General features: G+C 34.0%; 2 protein-coding genes across 2 annotated transcripts; one reads left to right on the forward strand and one right to left on the reverse strand.

Moving 5' to 3' along the window:
* The first annotated feature begins 4,228 nt into the window (after positions 1–4,228).
* On the forward strand, positions 4,229–5,103 carry LOC107413804 (18.1 kDa class I heat shock protein). The gene has a single exon (XM_016021847.4). The coding sequence runs from the start codon at positions 4,387–4,389 to the stop codon at positions 4,861–4,863; it is 477 nt and encodes a 158-aa protein (XP_015877333.2). The 5' UTR covers positions 4,229–4,386; the 3' UTR covers positions 4,864–5,103.
* Positions 5,104–5,517: 414 nt separating this feature from the next.
* LOC107413803 (18.1 kDa class I heat shock protein) lies at positions 5,518–6,362 on the reverse strand. Its single transcript, XM_016021846.4, has one exon. It carries the CDS (start codon positions 6,161–6,163, stop codon positions 5,678–5,680), a length of 486 nt encoding a protein of 161 aa, XP_015877332.1. The 5' UTR covers positions 6,164–6,362; the 3' UTR covers positions 5,518–5,677.
* Between the last annotated feature and the right edge of the window lie 14,695 nt (positions 6,363–21,057).

A 21,057-nucleotide genomic window follows, 5' to 3' on the forward strand; every position in this document is an offset into this window, starting at 1 on the left:
GGATCGGACGTCCGAAGTTTGGCGGCGATTTTTCCCCTCCACCGCCGGCCACCGCGAATCGGCACTATTCCGGCCGATATACAGTACACGCGCCATACACCCAGCATCCTTTCCTCAAGTCCGGCCTACCCACCAAAAATCACGGCCATCGGACCACCGACGCGCCGGGATCGGAGCGTTTTCCGGCGAGGGGTCGAAAATCTTCAAACGGTGATTTCTCCGCCGTCCGACCTCCGTTTTGCTCACCGTCGGTCCCGTTGGATTGCTCTCCTCACGATCTACAAATCTGCAAAATTTCACAGCAAACGGCCACCGTCGGAAATTACTGTTCCGGCGACGGTTGCCGGTGACGTGGCGGCCCGCCGGAAATTACTGTTCCGGCGAGTACCCGAAAATTCCGGCCAGCTCCAGTCCGCAGTGTTCAACCTCCTGAACCCAAATCCGACTTCCGTTTCCACCAATTCGCGACGGTTTGGGAGAATTGCGGAGCCGAAACCCGAAAAGCTTCCCGATAAAATTCCGACCCCGTCGGGTACGATCATCGAAAATTAAGACCGGATCTGTGATTAGCATCACTCGAGCTTCGATTCGGTATATGATTCGTAAATTTTAGTTATCGTTTGTGTTTTGACCCCCCCGGGTACCGGGTATTATTTACCCGAATAAAATATTAATTTATTTGACTGTCTGTGAATTTTGTTCTAGGAGCACCGGTGAGTCGTAGAATTGATCCCGTAGTGGATCATGGGTTAATTGCGTGCTCCAGGTGAGTGACCCACCTTCAAATTAATTTTGGGGAATTTAATTGATGAATATATTATGTGTGAATTAAATATTTGGAATTTAATTTCTATGTGCCAAATATTTATTGGATTTATTGTAGAATTATTTATGAATTTATTGGATTTAAGAAAATGCGAATTCTACAAATTTATGCCGTGTGGAATTATTTTATGGTTTTGAGGATTTTGAAATTGGTGTGGTTTTAATGGTAAATTGGGCACGATTTGATTTTCAAATATTTCAAGGAAAATATTTGGTTATGTTGGTGATTTCAATTTTTATGAAATATGCCCATAAAATATTATGGGATTTGATTATGATATTTCGAGAAATTATTTATGCTTGGAAAAAATGTGGATATTTGAATTGATGGATTTGGGAGTTGGTGGATTTGAAAATCATGGAATTTATGGTATGGATTAGAAGGAAATTGTGGAGAATTTCCCGGTTCAAGCGGATGGATTATGCCCGCTATGCTTATGAAAAATGTGAAATTTGTTTTATGATTTAAATTTATGGATTTTATAATTTTTAGATGCACCGTGCACGTACTGGTGTTCTGATTATGTGATATGGTATATGTGATATGGTTAGTGTGCACACGGTTGTGATTAGCGCGCAGGTGGGTGTGATTAGCGCGCAGGTGATGTGATTAGCGCGCAGGTGGGTGTGAGTAGCGCGCGGTTGATATTATGAGGGTGTCCTGTGGATGCCATCGGAGAGGGCGGCCACCCCCCTTTGGCCGGGACACCAGGTTAGCAGCGGCGCTGTGGGACGCCACGCGACCGTATGCCGGTTTCTTTCTATAACCTCCTGTCTGGCGGTACCTTGGGACGCTGGGTACTGTTGGCGCCACTGGTATATAGTGGGTGCATCAAATGATTTTCAGAACTGTGTTTTAAAAATAAAATGTTTGGAAACTAAATTGGAATTAAAGATATAATTGTTACCGCTTCTGGTATTTAATTGATGTCTTGGTTTCGGGGAATATGGATAAAGGGTTTTGTGAAATTGTTTTAAAAGGGGAACCTTTCCAACTGAGAGAATTGTAAGGGTTTTGAGAGAAAATATTATTTTCAAATAATTATTATTTATACTTATTACTGTGATAATATATGGTATAGTAGTAGGGTCGCTCACTGAGATGATTAGCATCTCACACTCTTAAATTCCGTTCCTCTAGGTACCAGGTTGTCGGTGTTCACTCGGAGCGAACTTGATCTTCCTCGTTGTTTTAGTTCGGCAGTACCCTGTTATTCTTTTATTACAGTTGTAATATTTCTTTCACTCTTGTTGTATTTATTTTGCACTGGATTACTGTATTTATTTTTTTAAGTACTGCAATTTGTGGAACCAATTTGTAGTTTGTGGGAGGAATAAGGGGATATTTTTGAAGTGTGTTTTCAGTGCAGGTAAATTTGTGGTAAGTAAATCCCTTAGGGGAGGTGCTGCCGGATTTTCCGTTGGAAGGTTCGGTGGTATTTCCCTGGGATCAGGGCTGTCTAGGGTTCCGGAGGAGGAATTCTGGACGGGTCTTGACAACTATCTTTCAAACTAAGCTGTCTTTGATCAATCAATGACTAATTTAAGCTCTAAATTAGCTTCCATATGCCTTGTAGGATGCCAAATAGGATTAATATTGGTTACCATATATTGTCCTTGATTGGAATAAGTCAAATTTGCTTGATCATCAAATATAGTCAAAGCCAACAGCAAAACATGACATTTTCAGCCAAATATTGGTGTTGTGCACACAAGCTGGTTTTAGGTGTTTTTGCTTCTACTTTGACATAATTCCATAACCTCTTGGTAATATCAATTGAGTTCAAGTAGTGCTGAACCCGGTCCTTGCTGCCTGGAGTCCACAAATGCACTAAAACAACTATTCGGATCCAACTCGATGTCCATTTGGATGCATAAAACAAATCTTGAATCTTCGGATATGGATAAACCTTTTTGAGAATTTATAACTCCCTATATGAATCCAACCAAGTTGTCTTTAAATCTCTTGGTTTGTGTTCTAGTGATTGGCTCAGTCTTCATTTATATTGGATCAGCACAATATCGAAGAAGATTTAAGGGTGGGCACACCAACTCCCATACTTCTAGGTTTGATGATATGATGATTAGCATATGCACTTACCAAAATATATGGCCATGTTAATGATGCTTAGTTTGCACAATTGGTATTCAAAAATCCTAAGTGTCAGATTTCCTTTTTCCATCAAAATGCACTTCTATGGCTTTAAAACTTGACTTTTCAACTTATTTTTCCAAATTTGCCTCTGAAACTTGAGTTCAACTCTTTGTAGATGTATTTGTGTTCCTTTAAGCTTTAAAATATTCATCATGAAAAAATTGAAGATTCCATGTGATAAAAAATTACAAAGAAAACATAACAACGTTACACGATAAACTAGAAATAAGCTAAACTACTAAACCAAACAGTTATTTAAACTTCAAGAAAATTTAAAACTTACTCAAAATCAATCATAAAAGTTAACATAAAGAGCAAAGAGATTTAAAAACTTGGGTTTCCCCTCAATTAAAGCTTGATTTGAAGTCTTTAACTAGACCAAAAATCCTTCATCAAGTTGGATCTTTAAACTCCTCTTTAGCAAAAGCCTTCTTAATTTATTAAACATAAATCTTTAAAATTCATCTAGGCTTTCCTTAAACTTCAATTGTTCCACATTCAAAAAATTGACCATTAAAGGACCAAGCTTTTTAAACACAATTTGATTTGAATGAAGCTTCACATTCGACTTGCTCAAATGAATACTCTTTCTCTTCTTTTTACTTTACTTCTTCTTGAACCCATTTTTGTGATCTTAAATCTTCAACCATATTGTCCATTATTGATTGAATCTTCTCTTTATTAAACAAATTAAGAGAAAAAAATAAGCATTTTCACTTTTTTAACTTGCAATTATTTGCCTCCATAAAAAATAAAAAATGGTTTGTGACAGTCAAAGTAATGTTATACAATTTATACAGTAGATCAGTGATAATAAAATTCTACCAATTTAATAATGTTCATAAATTAACAAGTTAAAAAATCATTCCAATTTTTAGAAAATTGGTTGATATCAACGAAGGGTTTAAAACAGAGAGAGGGGGAGAGAGAGAGAGAGAGAGAGAGAGAGAGAGAGAGAGAGAGAGGAGTTAATTAACATTAATTATTTCAAGAAAATAGATAATATTAGAATTAATTATTTTTCCTTTTCTACAATATTGAGCAAACATAAAGGTTGGTCAAAAAGTCAGTTGACGCATTACAGACTCATAAGAAGCGTCAATTGTACATGGCCACGTACTCTTCTCGAATGAAACAGTGCGACACGTATTGGAAAAATGGATGGAAGTTTATAGAACTCTCACTTCCATGAAACATCCTGAAAGATCTAAAACCTGCCACAGTCTTCTGAATTCTGATCCTTTCGCCTCAAGCATACACACACACACACACACACACACACCCACCCACGCGTTGTCATATTTATTATCAAGACCTGTCCAAAGCTTTTGTATACAGTATTCAAGTACTTTCTCAAAGCTTCCAAATTCTCTCATAAACTTCAAACCAAAACACCGTAAGCATCAATGGCTCTGAGTTTATTCGGTAGCGGACGAAGAAGCAATGTCTTCGACCCATTCTCGCTGGACATCTGGGATCCCTTCGATGGCTTCAATTTGTCAGGCCCTCTCACCAACGCTCCCTCCTCTGCTCGTGAAACCTCAGCCTTCGCCAACACTCGAATCGACTGGAAGGAGACACCGGACGCCCACGTCTTTAAAGCCGACCTTCCAGGATTAAAGAAGGAAGAGGTGAAAGTTGAGGTTGAAGAAGGTAGAGTGCTTCAAATCAGCGGAGAGAGGAGCAGAGAACAGGAGGAGAAGAACGACATATGGCACAGGGTTGAGAGGAGCAGTGGGAAATTTCTGAGGAGGTTCAGGCTGCCAGAGAATGCAAAATTAGACCATGTCAAGGCTAGCATGGAGAATGGTGTACTGACTGTGATTGTGCCTAAAGAGGAGGAAAAGAAGCCTGAGGTTAAGGCTATTGAGATTTCCGGCTGAGTAAGAGTACCTCATCGTCTACTCTCAAGTAGTAATGCTTTTGTTTTTGTTTTGCGCGTAAAAGTTTGCTTTCCTTCTGTTGAATAAGGAGTCCTGTGCTTGTAACACTCTGTGTGGTAGTGTAATTAGAGTGCTATGGTTTATGGCTCAGTTCAGGAAAAATATGGCATTGTGAGGTTTTTTTTCTGTTTGTAAAATAAATGAAACAGATATATGAATGGGCTTTTTCTTTGGGCTAAAGACTAATGTGTTTGAAATTTCTTTGTTTGAGACAGAGAGATATGAATTGCCCCATAGGAAAACGTTGTATATTTCGATCGACCAGTGATGATGTTGGCATAGTAGGATTATCAAATGGGAAATCAGATTCACGAGTACAATATATATATATATATATATATTTTTGGGTTTTTCCTCCAGGCCAGAAATCAAGATCCTAAAATCAAAATCTCAATTTAGAATACCGGATAGTAAAAGAATTTCAATGTTGTACCAAATGCAAATGTCTTATCAATTGCCCACCACAATATCCGTAATATCCACTCGAATTCGTCTGGTTTTTATTCAATTTCTTTCTCAAGAATCCCAGTTCAAAGTTTTGTCTATTTAGCAAATAGCAGTCTAATACAGGTGACGATTAAAGAAGCAAGCAGGTAATATAATCAAGCAGTACAACTTGTTGGATTAATTATCTATGTTCCATACAAATACACACAGGAACCCAGTCGCAACCCAACACAACGTACGAAGAGAGAGTGTTCAAAACCCAAACAACAAGAACAATACCGTAGTTTATTCAGGGGCTTACAAAATCCTAACCACAAGAAATCTCAATATTCCTGGAAGTGGTCCTTCTGGGTTCCTCTTTGGGCACGGTGACAGTAAGCACCCCGTTATCCATAACGGCCTTGACCTGATCAAATTTAGCGTTCTCCGGCAACCTAAACCTCCTCGAGAACTTGCCGGAGATGCGCTCAACGCGGTGCCACGTGTCGGTCGTCTTCTCCAGCTCCCGCCTCCTCTCCCCGCTGATATGGAGGACCCTTCCTTCCTCCACCGCCACCTTCACTTCCTCCTTCCTCAGCCCCGGAACGTCGGTCCTGAACACGTGGGCTGTCGGAGTCTCCACCCAGTCGATCCGGGCCTGAGCAAACGAGGCCGTTTGAGGTGGGAACCAGGAGTGCGAGCCCAGTTCCGAGTGAGAGCGGAAAGGAAAACCCTCAAATGGGTCCCAGACCTCGAACGAGGACGGATCGAAGAAATTGGGTCGGCGACCGAAGACGTTCCGAATCATAGACATTTTTGCAGCTTGAGAAAATTGAAATTTTTTTTTTTTTTCTTCTTGGAAATTTACCGCTTGCTGGATGAGGACGGACCGACGAAAATTTATGTTCTAAGTTTGCAAAATTACAGAGGATAAATTCTCTTGATGCTTCCCTATGGTTTATATTCCGGATAAGCACTAATTTGGAATTTTTTGTCCTATTTATTCTCTCGTCAATATCAGAACCTCGCATTTTCTTTTTCCCCGAAAAGCCTTGCACTGGAAATTCTGATTTTTTATTTTTTTATTTTATTTATTTTTTTTAGAAGTTTGAAAGATTTCAAAACATCCCGTACAGTGTTAATTTTGGTCAAAACATCCCATACATTGTAAATTAACTTAAATACTCTCACAATTAAAAAATAATTTTAATAATTACTTATTAAACGCACTTATAATAGTATTACACTATTTGAAATGTTGCATCAATTGTTTTTTTTGTTTTATTCTGATACAATAATAAAAACTGAGGTAGAATAATTGAGAAGAGAAAGGAGACCTTGGTATCTGAGTAGAAGGAAAGGTAGGGAAAGAAAACTCATGAAGAAAAAAGAAATGCTTTGGACTTTTTCCACACCTTCGAAGAATGGCTAGATGGCCTATTTATAGGCTGATAAAACAAAGTAAGCAGAAAGTAAGTTAAAATTAAGCTAACACACTCAATCCATAATTTCATAATTTATACAATACACTAACAAATTCAACTACACACTCTAAATTTGGTATGCAACACACTAACAAATTCAACTACACACCCTAAATTTGGTTTTTCTCAATCTATCTCCACCGACTCAGTCCACTTTGCATAACCCCTGCAAGTATGCCCTTATCATATTTTGTGCATAGATATGTATAGTCATATTCAATTTGCCAACTAAATATGATAGTTAATTATGCTATTTTACATTAAAAATATAATTTTGTTACTTTACCATAACCAAATTTGATTAAATATTTTGCATAAATCGTTTTTTTAACTATAATATTTGATTAAAAAAAAACTGTAATGTTTCATAATTACTAATATTAATTAATTATTATATTTTAGAATAAGAAGATAGCCATAATAGAAATTTTGATAGATATTTTACACAACTATTTTTTATTTTATATACATATATATATATATATATATATCCTTCTATGGTCAGGACCGACCTGACCAAAATGGTACGGTCCAAAAACATAAAACAAATGTCCAACCATTAGATTTTAAGGAGTCTCACGAACGACTCAAATTATTTCTTTTTAACACATGAGAAATAATTGTGGGAAATTTTATATTGCTTTAACATTCTAGCTATTCATTTCCTGCCTCGCGCGCACTATCTTTTCACATAAATCTCACTGTTTAAAATTTCCCACCTATCATCATAAATTTTTCACCAAACATTCTAGCTCAATGGGAGGCCTAACTTGACCATTTCAAAAATCTCAAATCCTTCCCAATTGGCCACCGTTCCGAACGCCGCACTGCTGCCATCAATACCATACTCGGGGTTAAAGGTTAGTATATGTGAGCCATTGTTGTTTTTTTTTTTTTGTCGTTCCTTATATCATAATCAATATCATTAAGGATAATCTGGTTAGATTTTAAGATAAAATTTTTATATTTTGACAATGTGTATTAATGAATTTCTTTTTGTTTTCGAATTAAGGAAAAAAAAAAAAAAAAGAGAAAGAAACATGGATAAAGGAGAAGAGGAAGCTCTACTTGCAGGAAGCCAAGGTTTCATCCTTTTTATACGTGTTCTTGTCATGCATCTTTTAATTTTGATTGCTTCCATCCCTTCCCTGTGAGCTTCATTTTTGTACAATCTATGTTTTCAATATATGATTGAGTATTTTGAACTTGACAATATGAATTAAGTTTGACAATAGATAGGGATTAAGTATAGTTACAAACACTTGACTGCCGCAGTTGCTGTATAGAAAATTGGTTGATGTGGTGGCTGCATTGTTAAAATGGTGACATTAGAACATAAAAAATGGTTGCAGCGTAAGTGATCATTAATTGGCATTAATGATTAATAGCATGTTATATCAATTATAAGTAGTCAGTAAGTGTGATTTTAAAGTGGATTGAAATGTATTATATGGAAATTAATAATGATCATATGTTGATTTTATTATCTTAGATGGCAACGTGGATGATTTATAGTGTGAAGCAAATAATCATAATCTTGGAGATGTATAAATATTCATGTCATCATGTTCGAATGTCGTTGATGATGTTTACATTCCCTAAGTGCCGGAAAACTTAAAACCTAAGGTTAGACAAGAGTTTCTATTGATAGATGAGGCACTTAAGTTTTACATTAATTATTCAAAAGAGATGGGATTTAGTGTTCGTAACAATTCTAGTAAGAGACATAAAGGTACTAATGAAGTTATAAGGAAAGAATTTGTTTGTTATAAAGAAGGACAATATTAAAGAATAGCATGCTTACAAACACCCCAAAGATTATTATCACCGATCAAGATCCTACAATGACAAAGGTTATAGCTCAGAGCTTACCGAATACATTTCATAGGTATTGTAGTTGGCACATACTTAAGAAGCTTTCTATATATTTAAATGCAATCACTTACAGGGATTTTTACAAGGACTTCCAACACTGCATTTGGGAATCAGAATGTCCGAAAGAGTTTGAAAGAAAATAGGCTTCTATCATCAAAAAGGCAAACCTATATGACAATGAATGGTTAAAGTCAATATTTGAACTACGTTCAAGATGGGTGCCAGCATATGTTAATCATGTATTTTCAGCTGGAACGACAAGTAGCCATCATGCAGAACACTCTCATGCATTTTTCAAGAGGTACATTTCGAAGAAAAATTTAGTGATGGATTTTATACTTTGATTAATAGGACACTTGCACATCAGCTTCACGAAGACTTAAGTGCTAATCATGTTGATATTAATGAGAAGCCTGTTTTAAAATTGCCATTGGAAATGGAAAAGCAAATGGCTGAGATATACACACGCAAGATTTTTTATAAGTTTCAAGATGAGTTGTGGCATAGTTTAGTAACAATGCCACAAATTGTTAATGAAAATGATACACATAAAATGTATATGGTCCATAATTGTCCAAAGAGGTGTTCCAAGGGTTCGAAAAATTGCTTATGATAAAGTTTTGGACTATGCATCATGTAGTTTTAAAAAGTTTGAGTGTGAAGGAATTTCATATAAACATATTTTGGCATTTTTGCGACTCTTTGGTAATATTCCTTTGCCAAATTAATATATTATGAAAAGGTGGACTAGAGTTGCAAAATCTCAAATAATATACGACAAGGAAGGTGTAGAGATAACTGGAAAAGGTGGTTGAATGTTAACGTGGCGAAGTAAACTATTCAAACTTTTCTCAGAACTCATTGATAAAGCCATAACAAATGGAGAAGCAGTTGTAATTGTGAATGATGCTCTGCAAAGTTTGCTTGATAAGTTTAAATCCGAAGCTGGTAGCACAAAAAGTGGAGGCATTTCTAAAAAATGTAGTAATGTTAATGACACAACTTTGAATCTCAAGTGACGGCAAAAGGATGTGGAAGAAAATTAAAAGGGGGGAAAGAGAAGGCAACAAATGCTGCTAAGTGTAGAGGTCGACGTTGCAATGAATGTGGAAAAATTGACCAATCGCATGACAAAAGAAACTGTCCAGTCTTTAACAATCGGTAAGAAAAGAAACTGTATTATTTATTGATTTTATGCAATTGGAACAATCATATCATGTACAAGCTATTATGATTTCTATATAGGTACTCACAACAAGAGAATATTCCTCAACAAGTATTAGAATTTGAATATGAAGCTGACTAGTTTTAATTCTACAGGTATAAAACTAAGTTATAACTGTTGTATGCCTGTTAAATATCTTGTCCTTGATGCCTACTCGCAAGTAGTCCTCATAGTCTTCAACGTTTTGTTTTGCAAGTCCACATTAGAAGCTTAAGGGATGACCCTTGTGTGTAAAAAACTATCCTGCAAAACCGACGTGGAAATAATTTTTTTCTTAGTTTGGTGTAGTTGTTTTTGCGGTTTAATCCGAAGAACTATCAGCATTTTTTTCTCTATTGAAAAATCCAAAGCTGATGCTATTGATTCGTAAAAGCATTGACTTTGGCCCCTCATTTTTTTTTCTTCTTGATTTGAGACAAAATAATTACATGAAAGTTTTATTTTTTGTCTTGTTTCCCCTCATCATTGTAATTTCCTTTGATTATTGGAAATTTTTCTACTGATTTTGGACGAAATAATTATAAAAGAATTTAAATAAATTTTGCAAAATTATTTAAAAAATGAAACAAAATTAAAAAAAAATTCAAAATATTAAAAAATGTTCCAAAGCCGATGCTAAAGTGATGTGAGCGTCGGCTTAGGACCCTTTTTTTCTTTTGATTTTTTTTTTCTTGTTTCCCCTATCATTATAATTTTCTTTGATGCTTGTAAATTTGTCTACTGATTTTGGACAAGATAGAAACAAAGGAATTTAAACAAAGTTTACAAAATCATTTAAAAAATGAAACAAAATTTTAAAAAAAATAATTTCACAATGGTAAAAAAGGGCCAAAGTCGATGCTACAATGACGTTGCAGTGTCAGCGTAGGTCCCTTTTTTCCTTTTGATTTTCTTTTTCTTGTTTCCCCTCACCATTGTAATTTCCTTCGATGATTGTAAATTTCTCTATCTACATATGGACGAAATAATTACAGAGGAATTTAAGCAAATTTTGCAAAATCATTTAAAAAAATGAAAAAAAATTTAAAAAATTCAAAATGTTAAAAAATGTGCAAAAGCCGACGCTAAAGTGATGCAACAACGTCAACTTAGGACCCCTTTTTCCTTTCGATTTTTTTTTTTCTTGTTTCCCCTTACCATTGTAATTTCCTTTGATGCTTGTAAATTTTTCTACTAATTTTGGACAAAATAATTACAAAGGAATTTAAACAAATTTTACAAAATCATTTAAAAAATGAAACAAAATTGAAAAAAATAACTTCAAAATGTTAAAAAATGGGCCAAAGGAGATGCTACAGTGATGTTTCAGCACCGGCTAAGGCCCTTTTTTTTTTTTTTTCTTTTGACTTCTTTTTCTTGTTTCCCTTCACCATTGTAATTTACTTTGATGCTTGTAAATTTCTCTATCTATGTATGGACGACATAATTACAAAGGAATTTAAACAAATTTTGCAAAATCATTTGAATAATGAAAAAAAAAATTTAAATTCAAAATGTTATTAAAAGGGCCAAAGCCGATGCTATAGTGATGATACAGCATCGGCTTAGGTCCCTTTTTTTATTTTTATTTTATTTTACTTGTTTCCCCTCACCATTGTAATTTCCTTTAATGCTTGTAAATTTTTCTATTGATTTTAGACAAAATAATTATACAGGAATTTAAACAAATTTTGCAAAATCATATAAATAAAAAAGAATTTTAAAAAAATAAAAATGCTAAAAAAGGGGCCAAAACTGATGCTACGGTAATGTTGTAGAGTCGACTTAGGCCCTTTTTTTTCGTTTGATTTTTTTTTTTTCAAATTTCCCATCACCATTGTAATTTCCTTAGATGCTTGTAAATTTTTCTATTGATTTAGGACAAAATAATTACCAAGGAATTTGAACAAATTTTGTAAAATCATATAAAAAATCAAAAAAAATTAAAAAAAATCAAAATATTAAAAAATGGGCCAAAGCCAATGCTACAATAACGTTACAGCATCGGGTTAGGCCCCTTTTTCTCGTTTGATTTTTTTCTTGTTTCCCATTGCCACTATAATTTCCTTAGATGCTTGTAAATTTTTCTATTGATTTTGGACAAAATAATTACCAAAGAATTTAAACAAAATTTGCAAAATCATAGAAAAAAATTAAGAAAAAAAACATCAAAATGTTAAAAAAGGACCAAAGCCGACACTACGGTAATGTTATGGCATTGGCTTAGGCCCCTTTTTTTCGTGTGATTTTATTTTCTTGTTTCCCATCACCATTGTAATTTTCGTAGATACTTGTAAATTTTTATATTGATTTTGGACAAAATAATTACAAAGGAATTTAAACAAATTTTGCAAAATCATTTAAAAAATAAAACAATAATTAAAAAATAATTTAAAATGTAAAAAAATGCACTACAGCCGACACTAAAATGATGTTACAGCGTCCGCTTAGGCCCCCTTTTTTCGTTTGATTTTATTTTCTTGTTTCCCATCACCACTGTAATATCCTTATATGCTTCTAAATTTTTCTACTGATTTTGGACAAAATAATTACAAAGGAATTTAAACAAATTTTGCAAATCATTTAAAAAATAAAACAATATTTAAAAAAATTTTCAAAAAGTTAAAAAATTGGCCAAAGCCGATCCTACAGTGATGTTATAGCATCGGCTTAGGTCCCTTTTTTTTTTCATTTTCTTTTTCTTGTTTTCCCTCACATTGTAATTTCCTTTGATGCTTGTAAATTTTTCTACTGATTTTGGAAAAAATAATTACAAAAGAATTTAAACAAATTTTGCAAAATCATTTAAAAAATGAAACAAAATTTAAAAAATCATTTAAAATGTAAAAAAATGCACCACAGTCGACGATAAAATGATGTTACAGCGTCGACTTAGGCCCCCTTTTTTCGTTTGATTTTATTTTGTTGTTTCCCATCACCATTGTAATTTCCTTAGATGCTTCTAAATTTTTCTACTGATTTTGGACAAAATAATTACAAAGGAATTTAAGCAAATTTTGCAAAATCATTTAAAGAAGGAAACAAAATTTAAAAAAATTTTAAAATGTTAATAAATGGGCCAAAGCCGACACTACAATGATGATTCAGTGTCGGCCTATGCTATGTTGGTGATTTAGTGTCGGCGTAGGTCCGTTTTTTTCTTTTGATTTTATTGTTCTTGTTTCCTCTCAACATTGTAATTTATTTTTATGCTTGTAAAATTCTGTTTCTATGTATGGACGAAATAATTACGAAGAAATTTAAACAAATTTTGCAAAATCATATAAAAAATGAAAAAAATATAAAAAAAATTCAAAATGTTAAAAAATGTGCCAAAGTCAACGCTAAAGTGATGTGACAACGTCGGCTTAGGGCCCTTTTTTTCTTTTGAATTTTTTTTTTTTTTTTTTTTTGGGTTTCCCCTCACCCTTGTCATTTCCTTTTATGCTTGTAAATTTTTCTACTGATTTTGGAAAAAATAGAAGGAAAGGAATTTAAACAAATTTTGCAAAATTATTTAAAAAATGAAACAAAATTTAAAAAAAAAATAACTTCAAAATGTTAAAAATTGGGCTAAAGCCGGCACTACAGTGAAGTAACAGCGTCGGCTTAGGCCCCTTTTTTTTCTTTTGAGCTTCTTTTTCTTGTTTCCTTTCACCATTGTAATTTCATTTGATGCTTGTAAATTTCTTTGTCTATGTATGGACAACATAATTACAAAGGAATTTAAACAAATTTTGCAAAATCATTTAAATAATGAAACAAAATTTTAAAAAAATTCAAAATGTTAATAAATGGGTGATACGAACCTAGGACGACCTGCTCCTAAACCCATATTATATTAGCCCGGGTCTTAATTAAGTTCAAGTTCTAGTGGAATTGACCTCAACCCCTAACCAACCTGTGGTTAAAAATCTTGGTATAATGTAGATGCCACAATAGGGGATGGAAAACCTATTGATAAGTCAAGCTAAAACAACCAATTCTCTAATGGTGTTTTAGGTGTTCTCAAAGAACAAAGAGATAATTAATCTCACAAGTATTTTCTCAATCAAATCAAAGTTGTATTCTTATTGATAACTAAGCCTTTAAATAGGCTTTGAAAAGACAACTTAAAAACCCTAGAACATAAGGAAAACCGGCCACCACGCATAAACAAACCTAGTTGGCCAAAACTATACTTCATTTCCTAATCTAAGTTTGATTAATTAATTCCTTTATATTAAATTAGGAATTAATTAATTTACAATTGAAAAAATAAAATAAAAACCTTCATAAAGCTATTTGTCCAGAAAATAAATAAATAAAAGCCGAAAAGTAATGGTAGTTTCCTAAAACAAAAAGTAAAAACAAATTAGGAAACTAAAAATACTAGCCTTTTTTATCAGGTTGACTTTGATCAATCTTTGACCTCTTTGAGCTCCAAATCAGCTTCTAGATGCTTTGTAGGATGCCAAATAAGCTGAATATGAAGTCCCACACATTGCCCATGCTTGGAAGAATAAGAAAAGGCTAATATAGTAAAATACAATAAAGCCAACAAGCAATACAGCAAATTCGGCCAAATTGTTGATGTTGTCCGTACAAGCCCCTTTTGATTGCATTTGAGGCTGCTTTAACTTGATTCCATGACCTCTTAGGCATATGTATTGAACCCATAAAGCATTGGAACCATTTCATGCCTCCCGGACTCCGAAAATGTACCAAAACCGTCACCCGGGTCCATACCAGTCTCCAGCACTTGTATCAGCAAAACAGGTCTTGGTTCTTTGGTCATGATCATTCATTCTTGATTATGATTTATCCTTTGAATAAGCACAGCAAGGTTATCCTTGAACTTCTTGGCTTGTGCTCAAGTGATTAGTCCCACCTTCATCCGTAACGGATCGGCACCCCAGCGGGTTGTCGATTGTACGGGTTCGGGAGGATTCACATCAATGGGCCAAAGCCGAAGTTACGGTGATGATACAGCATTGGGTTAGGTCCCTTTTTTATTTTTATTTTATTTTTCCTTTTTCCCCTTACCATTGTAATTTCCTATGAGGCTTATAAATTTCTCTATCTATGTATGTATGAAATAATTACAAAGGAATTAAAAAAAAAGTTTGTAAAACCATTTAAAAATTGAAACAAAATGCAAAAAAATCATTAAAAATGCAAAAAAAAAATGCGCCATAGCTGATGCTAAGGTGATGTTACAGTGTCGTCTTGGGCCTCTGTTATTCTTTTAATTTTTTTTCTTGTTTCCCCTCACCATTGTAATTACCTTTCATGGTGGATAACATAACTACAAAGGATTTTAAACAAACGATACAAAATCATTAAGGAAAAAAAAAGTTTACAAAAAAAATCAAAAAATTAAAAAATGCACCAAAGCTGACACTATGGACATATAAAAGCATTGGCTTTGGCCTCTTTTTCCTTTTTGTATGTTTTCTTGTTATTCATCACTATTGTAATTTCCATTGATATGGTAAATTTTTTAATGATTTTAGAAAACATAATGACAAAGGATTTTAAAAAACATATACAAAATCATTAAAAATTGAATAACAAAGTTTACAAAAAAATCAAAAAATTAAAATATGCACCAAAGCCGATGCTGTGGACATGTAAAACCATTGGTTTTTGTCTTTTTTTTTTTCATTTTGGAGTTTGTAGCCATGGAGGTGAATAAGGAAGTTAAGAATCCTCCTCGTCTAGGCATCGATTCTGAGAAGAATAAGCTCATCATGATTCTCAGAGCAACTTTTAGAACCTCGAATTTCGACAGGATCGAAAGGATTCTGGTGGGTAAAGACGCGAAGATGAAGCTAGAAATAGAGAAAATGAAGGAAGATTTTTCTGTTCTAGAAAGAAAGGGATTTTTACAGGTTGGAGAAGATCAAATACGTGATGGAGTTCAAAGGCACGATTGAGAGAGCAGATAAAGTCGAGGAAAATTATGAGAAGCTTCTCGAAAAGGTTAATAAGGGAGTTAAAGATTATAAACTCACCATTGACAATATGAGAAATAAGAATGCCAAGATGGAATGGCGATGAATTCGGTCAAAGAGGAACCAAAATTAGATCGGATAGAGAAAGTGAAATTTGAGACTCAATTCAAATATTTGAACGACAGAGTGAAAAATGGTCAAAAAGAAGCCTCTGAAACAAGTTAAAAGTGGTTTTGTGGATTATACAACCACCATTGATGAGCAATAGAAGAAGAACAGTGAGTTGAAGTCTTAAAAAAATTTGGCTGATGAGGAACTCAATCAGTGCATGAGTAGGTATGAGTAACGAATTTCCAGGTTAGAGGAAGATGTATTGATGCTTGAATAGCATCAATGCTTTGGAGACTCGTTATGCATACCTGCTCATCCACTAATTGAGTTCCTCTTCAGCCAAATTTTTTTCAAACTCCAACTCACTGTTCTTCTTCTTCTGCTCATCAATGGTGGTTGTATAATCCACAAAACCCTTTTAAACTTGTTCCAGAAGCTTCTCTTTGACCTTTTTTTTGGCTCTATTATTCAAATGTCTGAACTAAGTAGTAAATTTCACTTTCTCTATCCGATCTAATTTTGGTTCCTCTTTGACTGAATTCATCGCCATTCCATCTTAGCATTCTTGTTTCTCATTTCGTCAATGGTGATTTTGTCATCTTCGACTCCCTTATTAACCTTTTCGAGAAGCTTCTCATAATTTTCCTTGACTTTATCTGCTTTTTCATCCACGCCTTTGAACTCCATCTCATATTTGACCTTCTCTAACCTATAAAAATCCCTTTCTGTCTAGAACAAAAAAATCTTCCTTCATTGTCTTTATTTCTAGCTTCATCTCCACGTCTCTACCCACCAAAATCCCTTCGATCCTGTTGAAATCCACGTTTCTAAAAGCTGTTCTAAGAATTATGATGAGCTTGTTCTTCTCCGAATCAATGCCTCGACGAGGACGAGGAGGATTCTTAACTTCTTTCTTCACCTCCATGGCTACAAATTCCAAAATGGAAAAAAAAAAAAAGCCTTAGAATTTTTTTGAAAATAATAATGAAAATTTCATATGACCTTTAATTTAAGTTTTACCATTAAATAGGGAAGTTGACACAGTAAGTGAAAAGATAGTTGATCGAAAAAGCACCTAATAATAATGCTTAATATTGTTGAACGATTTGCTCAGAAACCGAATATCATGTCCCATCCAAGCACACGCGTTTAGTCTAAATAAATATTGTCTTTTCCATTAATGCTTCTAAATTTTTCAAAAAATTTACAATAAAATTTAAAAATTCAAAAAATTAAAAAAGCACCAAAGCTGACGCTATGGACTTGTACATACTAATATTAATTGAAAGGACACAATTGAAATGAATATTAAACATTAACATTAATTGAAATTGAAAATCATTACAAAGTTTCTTCTAAAAATAATGGCCTACAACATATCAATTTGTACATTATTTTCTTCTCAAAATAATGGCCTACCACATATCAACCATATGTTCATATACTGTGTCAATTACTCCACTTTAATGATAAAATTTATATAGTAAAAGCAATCTACGACCACCAATGAGTTGAAGCGTGGGTGCTCCTTCTGGCACGGGCAAGAGTACGTATGTTCCTCCAAGCCCAAGAGCATGGACAGGTGGATCATAGAGAAGTGGAACTGACATGAGAAGAAGGAATGACGAAAACTTGTACATTTGCAAAACAGATAGGCCATTACAAATTAATATAAAGCCGAAACATGTCCCTATTCTTAATTCGAATCCAATATATAAATTGTAGTAGTTGGTAACACAGGTGTAGGTATTCCCCCCTCCACATACACGTCTAAATCGGAGTGTGCAACACTTCCAGCAATGAAGTATAATACATCATCATCTGTTACTAAATGCCTCAAACCAACATTCTTGTCTTTCCCAGGAGGTAAATACCAATAGCATGCCACTAACAATATCCTATTTGTTTTACCATATTATTAAATGCTCAGATATTTAACCTATTTGTGTTGCACGAATCAAAATATGCAATCTTACCCCCAACATATTCCAGAAAATGATTCTGAATGAAACGACCACCATGGTGCATTTAAATAGTGATTCTTGACATTTTCCTGTAAATCTACACAGTAGATGATAAATGGCTTGACGATTCCAAATTTCTTAATAGCTTATTAGGGATGAGAATGAAACCCTATGTTCTGATTTTGGGTTTTTTTATATCTGGATGGAATGCTTTAGATGACATTAAAAGTTTGTAATTTTCAATAGTAAAGCATAACAAGGAAAAAATAAATTTAAAAAAAGGGTCCAAAGCCGAGCTTTTACATGTCCATAGCATTGGCTTTGGTGCATTTTGTTGAAGTGTGGCAATTTTGCCACTTGATGGTGCATGTCACCGGCTAGCATACACACCTTTATATCACCTCCTTTCCTTTTATGAATTTATATTTTTTGTACATTTTTAATTAATGCAAGGTATATTTTGATAACTTTTTGTGCCTAAGTTATGTATGCAAAAGTATAGGCAAAACTATGCACAAAAGAGTAGGAACGTTATGCTTGAAATGCCTATGGTGCTGGATTCATAATTTCCAGCAACATAGGTCCACTATTTATCTTACATTTCAGGTTTCAAATGGGTTTTTGGGCTGAAATTTTGAGAGACGTCTACAGACATATATACAAGACTATGGTTCAAATTACAGGTCAAAATGACATGGAGAAGTCCATTTTCTATTCCAAACAGATTGCTATATCAGATGGGCCCAATATGTAGAGTATGGGTCAGTTTTGGAGCTATTTGGCCCATGATCTGGTTCCAGAACTTTCCTAACTCTTGGAACAATGTTTATTGGTGACCAAGGATGCTTTAAACCAAGTTTTTTAAGCAGATACAAAGGGGAACTAAGTAGGTGAAGCTAGTTTGGTTGTTTACCCAAACTAGTTAAACAATAGGAACTTAGTTCAAACCATGTGCCACTTTTTACTATATTTGGAATAGACATGTTGCAGCTAGTTTTTTCCTCTTTTATGTATGAAAATTTAGGTGTTGACCATTTTACTTTTTAAATTTCAAATACTTTACTCATTTTGTAAGCTCACATGCTTGGCATGTGTGAACTAATTGTAATTTTAAGCTTATATTGTTAAATGAATGAGATGGCTACAGATCTAAGCCTCATTTTCAAAAACCAACGTGGTCCCCTTCTTTTCATCTCTTCTTCAACATCTTAGAACACTCTAGGAACCCTAAAAACCAGAAAACACTATAACCAAAGCCTAAAAACACAACTCACACACAACCATTTCCAAGAGCATCACCCAAAACTTGCTTGTTGCTAACGCTTCAAGCTAGCTTGCTCTTGATCATAACCTTCTCACCCCAACACATTTTCTAAATTTTTTTTTTTGGTTTCTGTAAATTCTGAACTTTTTGTAATGCTGTTGTATCTTTTGTTTAAAATCGTAAGTGATCATTAATACCAAATCTGATGCTTTAGTTATAAAAATGATATGTTGCTTCAACCTTTATGTTTATCTGTCAAAAATTTATTACTTAGATCTCTTCAGTTTTCCAAAATTGGCAAGTTTAGACATGTGTACTTGGATGGGACATGGTATAGGGTTCTGAGCAAATCATTTCACTTACTATGTCAACTACATTGGAGCAATTAATAACCCAATCTTATTTTTTGCATCAACCATCTATTCATGTACTATGTCAATTACTCCGCTTTATTGGTAGAATTTATATTGGAAGCAATCTATGACTACCGAGGAGTTGAAGTGTGGGTGTTGCTATTGGCACTGGCAAGAGTAAATATGTTCTTCCAAGCCAGAGAGTATGGACACATGGATCAGAGAGAAGTGTAACTGACATGAGAAAAATGAATGATGAAAATTGTTCTAATGATGCTTGTAAATTGTTCTAATGATTTTGGACAAAATAATTACAACGGTGTTTAAACAAAAGTTACAAAATCATTAAAAAAATAAAACAAAATTTACAAACAAATAAAAGAATAAAAAATGTCCCTAAGCCGATGCAACCGACATGTCACAGCGTTGGCTTTGGTCCCTACATTTTTTTGTTTTTTTGTTTTTTTTTCTTGTTTTCCATCACCATTGTAGAGTCTTTTGTATTTCTCATAGATTTTTGTACTGATTTAGGTCAAAATATTTATGTTCTGCTGACAAAATTTTATTACTTTGTTTTTTGATGTTTTTCAAACTTGCCATGTTTATACGCTTGTACTTGGTTGGTACATGATATCTCAGTTCTTAGTAAATCAATTGGCGAAATACATTTTAACAATTAATGGTACTGTGTCAACTACTCCGCGTTAATGGTAAAACTTATATTGGAAGCAATCTACGACTACCAAAGGTTACAAACTCAATGTAAACATTAATCAAAATTTACAAAAAATCCATAAAATAAAAAATTACATAAGCCGATGCTATTGACATGTAATAGTGTCGGCGTTGGCCCATAAAAATTTCAATTAATGCTTTAAAAACCTAAACATGTTGGCTAGGTTTATGATTTTTATTTATTTTTTTTAAAATGTTTTTTCTTTTACGTTTGTTTAAATACCTAACACAAATATTTTTATAAGCATTCTTAATATCATTGAAGTTCTAGCTTTATCTATTCGAAACCGTTTGGTTTCATTAATATTTGCTTTTTAAACATTATTTAGGCGCATTTTTCGATCAGCGTCGGCTTATCAAGTGCTATGTCAATTAGTCTGCTTAATAATAAAACTTAACTGGAAGCAATCTACCAAGGAGCTGAAGCGTGTTCTTCAGGAAAAAGAAAAAATTAAACAAAGAGTTTAAATGTGGGTTTTGTATCTTGTAAATTCCACTATTCGCTTTCCTATTGTTTCTCATTGGCGTCAGTGGGTTGTTGTTGTTTTCAGTTTGGGTGGCTTACGATACTACAATTTTAATTAATATTGTCTGCAGTTAAGTATAGTTATGGATCCCTGTGATGAACATGCCCCGCCCACTAGTGATGATGATAGAGCATCATATGATGAAATGGTCGGACCCAATCTTGCATCCAAAGAACACAAACAAAAAAGACCTACAAGGATGCAACGTCTTAGGAGGAATGTTGAGGGAGAAAATATGAGGCACCTCAATATAAT

Source organism: Ziziphus jujuba, chromosome 8 (genome assembly GCF_031755915.1).
Source record: "Ziziphus jujuba cultivar Dongzao chromosome 8, ASM3175591v1".
NCBI classification, from domain to species: domain Eukaryota; kingdom Viridiplantae; phylum Streptophyta; class Magnoliopsida; order Rosales; family Rhamnaceae; genus Ziziphus; species Ziziphus jujuba.